This window comes from Cyclopterus lumpus, chromosome 21, assembly GCF_009769545.1.
Source record: "Cyclopterus lumpus isolate fCycLum1 chromosome 21, fCycLum1.pri, whole genome shotgun sequence".
Lineage (NCBI taxonomy): Eukaryota > Metazoa > Chordata > Actinopteri > Perciformes > Cyclopteridae > Cyclopterus > Cyclopterus lumpus.
The window spans coordinates 7,073,667-7,081,081 of record NC_046986.1 but is presented as its reverse complement, the minus strand read 5'-3'; the positions used below and the strand labels follow the sequence as shown (position 1 = coordinate 7,081,081).

General features: G+C 44.5%; 1 protein-coding gene across 1 annotated transcript in view; it reads right to left on the bottom strand.

Moving 5' to 3' along the window:
- il1rapl1a (interleukin 1 receptor accessory protein-like 1a) overlaps positions 1–5,046 on the bottom strand; it is a 167,320-nt gene extending 162,274 nt beyond the window's left edge. Inside the window, exon 1 of the mRNA XM_034561803.1 lies at positions 4,971–5,046. Within this exon, the coding sequence (XP_034417694.1) occupies positions 4,971–5,046 (76 nt within the window). The remainder of the gene's footprint in view (positions 1–4,970) is intronic.
- Positions 5,047–7,415: the final 2,369 nt, after the last annotated feature.

Here is a 7,415-nt window from a genome sequence, read left to right as displayed (position 1 = left end):
AAGTGTTTATATCTAGGACAGCTGAGAATTAGGTCACACGTGATTTCTGCCGCCCCGAGCCCACATGGGCGCTACCTCCAAAGTTTCTTCAGTGATTGTCTCTCTCTCTCTTTCTCTCTCTTTCTCTCTCTCTCTCTCTCTCTCTCTACTGTGCCCAAGTTGGTCAACAATGACTCTGCAGAATGGATGCGAGTGTCAAGGTGATAAAAGACAGATGTCCCGCATAATGCTCTCTACTTTCACGCTATTTAAATCAATAGCGTGGCAGCAAGCCAACTTCAAAAGGAGGTTACAGTGATTTACAGAGTAACTGCACCATCAAACTCTCTTCTCTCTCTCTCTCTCTACTCTCTTCTGCTTAAAAAAAGAGAGCTGGAGCGTGAACTTTAGGAGACACAGCCTTGTGGCTATGGAGTGTGTGACGCTAGAGGTCAGGGGTCACCGACTGTCCACCGCTCAGTGTAGCATGGACGACAATAGAGGGGGGAGTCGCTGGGTCCCTACTAGCATGTCACTCTTAGCATTTAGCTCAAAGCACCGCTGAGCCTTATGCTGCGTTCACACCAAAAGCGAGTGGATCCCACACAAAGTCAATGCACAGACACGATTGGTTGCCAACGACGTGAATTTTTGCATTCGCCCGACTCTTGAGTTGCGAAAGCCAATCAGCGTTGAGACGCTCCGCCCGTCATCACTGACGTCGTGCCGTTGGCGAATCTAATCTGGAAGCGGCAGTCATTCAGACGTGTGAGCTGTGTGAGCCTACGGATGATGTTATGTATAAATATATATATCTATATATATATATATCTATATATATATATATATATGATATTAATGAACCCAAACACGAGATAAGCCACGCACCCTCTAAGGCGCAAATGAAGCAAATAGACCACAAATAGTCGGGCAATTAAACTCACACGAGTAAAGCGTTGAGAATATTCACAACGCTTTTGGTGTGAACGCAGCATTAGTGCAACCTAATGAATGTAGAGTTCACCCTGTTAAACTAAATGATGTCAACAGACAAAAGTAAGGAGAGAGCCAATCGATTGACATGAAATGGTCTTTAGTCCAGTAATACACTCGGAATGAACACCAACCACTGTTATGAAAACACTCAATTCTGGCAGAAATCACATTTTCCGATGATGGATTAGATCCTTTGTTTCAAGACTGAAGGCACTTATTTAAAAACTGGACATAAAAAGGATTTTTTTTTTGGTGAAAGCAGGATAAAATGAGCCAGGAATTATGGGAATGAAAAGGAGCAAAACTATGCAACCGGTACAAAGAATTCTTCTGTTAAAATGTTTTAATATTTTACTTTACACAGCGAAGGACTACGAGTGCACGATTGTAGCCCTCGGCTTTGCCATTTTGATGCTAGATGCATTCCTTGTGTCTGAAGAAGATCATACAAAGCATACAAAACGTTGCCTTCAAAAGAGAAATCAAATATGTATTCAAAGCCTGACAGTGTGCAGACCTTCTACGTGCCTCGCTTGAGTGGCTAACAATTTGCCTTTTCAAAATAACCACCAACTACTCCCCAACGATATTTAAATAAACTATTGCTGAGTCTCATCAAAGGAAGCACCGCTATTTCCATTACCATCTCTACATGATGTGTCACATTTATATATGAAATAGCGCTTTGAAATGCGCCCGCAGACGCGAACCAGCAGGATGCCGAGTTGATTTTTTTGAAAAGGTAATACCACAGCTGATCAGTAAAGCGCAGCGACACGGGGGGGGGGGGGGGGGGGGGGGGGGGGGGGGGGGGGGGGGGGGGGGGGGCCTTAGAAGGAGTGAAAATGTGGACTTTTGTTATAATGTCATAAAAATCTTTTTGCACATGTTACACATATTGCTGCTGTATCAGGCGGACCACCGACAGATAGCAGCACAGTGGCCTGGCAGAGAGGACGGAGGCACGTGTGCTCCCGCAGATGTGCCGGTAATTATGGGGGAATGAATAGTGATGTTTTAAGAGGAGATTAGGGGCAATTACAGTGATTCGAAGCAATGGAGCCACAGCCCCCCCCCCCCCCCCCCCCCTTCCCCCCCACCCGAACGCACACCAACATAATTACCAGGCAGGATCTCACAGTGAGCACGACAGATTTGGCATGTTTGCATATTCAAACAATGGCTTCTGTATGATGTTTATCTTTCAATATTTAAAGATCTTGATTCCGCTCGCGCTCGGTTGTGCGTTTTCGGTCTGTGATGTGTTTGCTTCGCCTGCTGCTGTTGTCGCTGTTAATGACTTTGAAGGAGCTTGGTGATATATTTAGCTGCTAATCAGACAAAATTAATCTAAAGTCGTCTGGAATTTTTTTTTTTTTGTTGCAGTCCAATAACTTGCAAGAATGCATTGGATAGCGAGTGTGTGTGTGTGTGTGTGTGGGGGGGGGGGGGGGGGGGGGGGGGGGGGGGGGGGGGGGGGGGGGAGGGGGAGAGGGGGGTGTATCCACAAGCGGCTAAAACAGGGATATAATTTCATTTGATTGCCACACTCATCAAATCCAAATGAAGATTAATGAACACATGATGGAGGATTGAAAATAATAATATTCCCGTTGTCTCAAAGGCTCTAATTAGTTTAAGAAACATGCTGTCATGCTCCAGAGGGCTTATTGGCATTTGCTAATGGACTGCTCATTGCAATGGAGACGAGGGGGGGCATCTCGTAAAGCCACTAGCTATAAGTGAGATAATGTATGTGTTTCATAAGTGCTATTTGAGGTGACTGTGATGAAGAGAAACATTGGAGTGTGTGAGCAGAAAGGAGTTGGTGTATGAGGAGGGGAGCGCCAATTCCCTAAATAACTTGCTCATTGATCGCGGCAAGTAGATGCAGTATTGATAGTGTTGTTCGCCCAAAGGACCCAGATCCACTAATAATTAATTGCAATAGAATAAGGAGGCAGGGCGTCTATACTGCATTGCAGCTCTACGCAGTACTGGAGATACAGTATATCCATGTTCAACCAGGGCTCATATATCACACTTCCAGCAAATACATTTTGAGAGAGTAATGCTGCCACAATTAATTAATTTGTTGTTGTTGTTATCAACAGAATGATAAAACCTTCTAAATTAACTCTCTCGGGCCGAGCTGCAAAAAGATCTTACACGTCATGTAAATAACATATTATATGTTTTATTTATTTTGAAATTTTCTTACAATAGACTCAAAGCATGAAACAACTTTTCTATGTCGATGTCTAGGCACTAAGCCATTTAAGTTGTGTATGTTTAGTTGCTTCTTATATTATAACTTTTTTTGTGTTCAAATAAAACTGTTAACTGTTGTTAAACCCACTTATAGCAGTGACCCTGGCAGCTTGCTGGGAAGTCCCAGTGATCACATCACCCCTGTTCTCCAGAGCCTTCACTGATACTAATTTAATGTAATACTTCTTTGAGTATTCTGAAAAGCGCTATATAAATTAAATGCATTATTATTATTATTATTATTATTATTAAGTCCAACCAAATAACGGGACACCCCACGTCTTCACATCATTAAAAAATAATAAAAAAATAATAAACCGCTTGCATTTAACTCGTGAAAAGGAGCAGGGGTTCACATTCTCATTTTAACATGGTTATATAATCATGGCTTAGTAATTACTCTTCGGTTGGACAGCCACTGAAATATGAACAATACGTACTAGCTGCCTTAATAATCGTTAAAAATACAAAAAACAACCTCTCAATATAATAATGCCACCTTCTACTATCTGAGTGCATCTCAAAGAAAAGATAAATTGCACCTTTAATGGGGAAAGAAAGGGGCTACTGTTTTAAAATGTCACAAAAAAAGCTCTGTGTTGGGCTTCATCTCTGATTCTCAGTTATATTTATGATATGAAGATTCAGTTTTCATAGACTCGAGCCTCCAGACCAGCTCAACAGCATTGGATATACAGCTTTGCTTTGTGTTCCACCCACACAGAGTGATCTTTACTTTAGATAGAGAGCACACAGGAATAGACCAATCACTTCACCATGACACTCACACACTGCCCTTTATGTGTGTGTGTGTGTGTGTGTGTGTGTGTGTGTGTGTGTGTGTGTGTGTGTTTGTGTGTGTGTGTGTGTGTGTGTGTGTGTGTGTGTGTGCGTGTGTGTGTACACAACACAAACAGATTGAAACTGATCAGTCAATGATACTCGAGCAAATACCTCACAATGCTGTATCAACAATGCATGTGTGTTCGTTCGATGGAAATCGCCACATAATAATCCCTCATTACACACAAAGCAATGCATCAATCTGAGAACCGTGAGCCTTATTCGGGGTCATTCACTAAGATAAAGGTCCGTATCAGGGATCACTATCATTGTCTGCTTCCTCTCATTTGTTAGGAGCGAGGGACATTCAGTGTTTTTAAGCGACCCAGCTCATCAATACCGAGACTTTCTAGTCTTCCGACCACTCAAAGCGCTTTACACTTCACCCATTCATACACTGATGACAGGGGCTACCACGCAAGGTCCCACCTGCCCATTAGGACCAACGACATTCATGCACCGACGTTACAGCCCTCAGGAGCAATTCGGGGGTTAAGTGGCTTGCCGACGGACACATCGACATGGACTAGAGGAGCCAGGGATCGAACGGCCAGGCTTTCTGGTCGAGGACCCGCTCTACCTTCTGAGTCACATGAGTTATTAATAACAGCCTGCTCTTGATGCTCATGCTCTCAGCGTTGGCTGACACCACAGCTGCACACTTGTCTTATCCCTGTTGTCCAAATTGAAAGCGCGGCAGTACCTGAGGTTTATGAGTTCGGTCACAGTCGGGGCAGGGAAAATCACGTCCAAGACGCTGCCCAGATGACATGCGTGATTCGAAAGGAAGGAGATGGCGTCCCTATTATTTCCTGAGTCAGCAAGCATCCACTCTAATACCTTCCGCCTGCCCTTCGTCACATTTCTTCTTTCACTCTCACTGAGCTCCAGCTCGCCCACAGCCTCCGGTGATCTCTGCTGACACTTGCGCTTGTCTGCAGTTGATAATGACGGCATGACATTGACATCGTTGTGCCTGTGACTTAATGATGGCCGTAACCATTGTGTCCGTGTGGATACAGCGCTTTGATTGCTGCACGATCTAGGCATGAGGGTCTTCTTTTATCTAAAAGATAAATAAAATAAAAGCTTGCAACTGCAGCGGGCTGTGACGACGGCGGCGTTGACTGTAATGAGGTGGTTTGGCGGCCTTTGTTTGATGCTAAAAAGCACAAGCGGCACTTTGATGCCACCTCTTCCACCAACCCCCTCTCTCTCACTGGCGGGAGCAGTGGAGGATCTGCCTGGATAGAGTGGTAGGTGATCTGTGGCCCTGGTGGAGAACCAACACATCAACCTCCTTGAGCTACAGGCAGTTATCCTGGTCCTCTGATACGGGAAAGGCATGCGTGGTGAGGACCAACCACTGCATAACGCTAGCCTCTATCAACAGGCAGGGCAGACTTCAGTCTGCTTGAGGATGGCAGATAGCTTGTGGTTGTGGGCCTCAGAAGCACCAGTTGTCTTTTGAAAAGCTCTTCACATTCCCAGGTTCGGGGAAGCAGAAGTGGATCTGTTTGCCAACCGACGCAACACCTACTGCCCGCTACGGTTCACCCCGGCACAGCGGAACAATCCACCCCTGGGGCTGGACACCCTTCCACCTCTCATCCCTTCCCTGTTGGAGAGAAGGAGGCAGGAGCAGTGTATGCAGCAACCATTTCTCTCGGCCAAAAGGGTTTTGGCGACGGCGTCTCTCCTTGCGGGTGGGTGTCAGGAGGCAATGCCCGGTGATGCATGCCTCCTCCCTGCAGTGGAAAATGCCATTGGTGAAGGCCTTGGTAAAGGTGATTCCTCTGGAGCGCTCCTCTCTGAAAGCATTGTCATTTATTTAGATAGCTTTGCTGCTAGCACTGACCTGAGCAAGAGCGTATGAAGTCTTCCACCCCATTTGCATCTGATTTCTGGTTCTATCTCTTGTTGGGCTCCTTTTCAGGGTCATTGGTTGTATTGATGTTATGTTGTGGCAGAGCGTGCATTGATCGTGTCCACCTACTATACCCATAGAGTCGAGTAGATGGGGAGCCGGTGTGAGTAAGAACCAAGGCTACAATATTGTAGTCCTTTTAAAAGCACATACAGCCCTTTACCAAGGGGGTCTTGCTGCTCCTATGCCGATCGTGTAGGATGTTGATCAAAGATGGGTACTGCCTTATAGGTTTCACACATATTCAGGTGGACATTTCCTGATTGGCAGATATGCTTATTAAAAATGTCATTTGACAAATTGCTTGTGACTGGTGAAGAGTAGTACCGCTAGAGTCCAGTAGAGGGTTCTGTCTGTACTTATAGAATTAAGGTTACAATATCGTAACCTTCTTTCTGAATTGAAGCGCCGGGCACTTTTATTTTCATCCTATATTAAAGCATAGGGCCATTTGCATTAATGCAAAAAAAACAAAACGTAAGAATGCTGCCGCTGCCTTACTCATCGCTGGGGGGGATAATGTGTGGGTGGATCCTTTGGGCAATTTCTGATTCCTCACACCACCCGAGACAGAAGCAGAAGGTGAGAGAAAAAGAAGCAAGAGTGTGATAATGAGAAATAAGTGTGTTTGTGTGTGTGTGTGTGTGTGTGTGTGTGTGTGTGTGTGTGTGTGTGTGTGTGTGTGTGTGTGTGTGTGTGTGTGTGTGTGTGGAGGAAAATGTGGAGGATATGTAAAGGAAGCAAAAGCAATGTCAGCTGTTGACATCTTCCATGAACTTTTGGAAATACAGCTTTTAAAGTAGACTCATCGCCTACAAAGCAGAATAACAAACCGTGTATAAGTCTATTTTGGAGTTTGAGAATGCGAAGGAAGTGGAGAGAGAGTTAGTCAGTAAGCATGCCAGCAAAACCAAGGCATTATGTTTACCCGTGCATTCATCAAACTACACGTGTGTCAAACAATGTTAAGAAAACAGAGGTGTGGAAACCGGAAAAGAGCTTGATCGTTTTAAAAAGTGCCAGGTATGTTTTTTTTTTTTTTTACGTGGCATCACGATAATGCATTAACGTGTAGGTTGCCGATTCCATAAACACAGACACGGTCAGTTGTTGTAGTTCAAATCAGCCAATGAAACACTTATTATTTGAGTAAAAAAAAGTATGGTCCGGACCACCAGCTGCTTTTACACCAGCCGGACACCAGCTGATTCAAGTTATGGCAGCCATATGTATGTTTAATTGTGTGTGTTGTGTATGTAGAAAATGCAAAGGGCAAGATTATAGTGAAATAATCATGTGAATGACTTTGTGCAAGACAACAGTCGCGTTCATATCAATGTAAATCTCCATCAACAGATTCTGCAAAGGTTTCCGTATGTAGTATTGACCGATCGCGTTG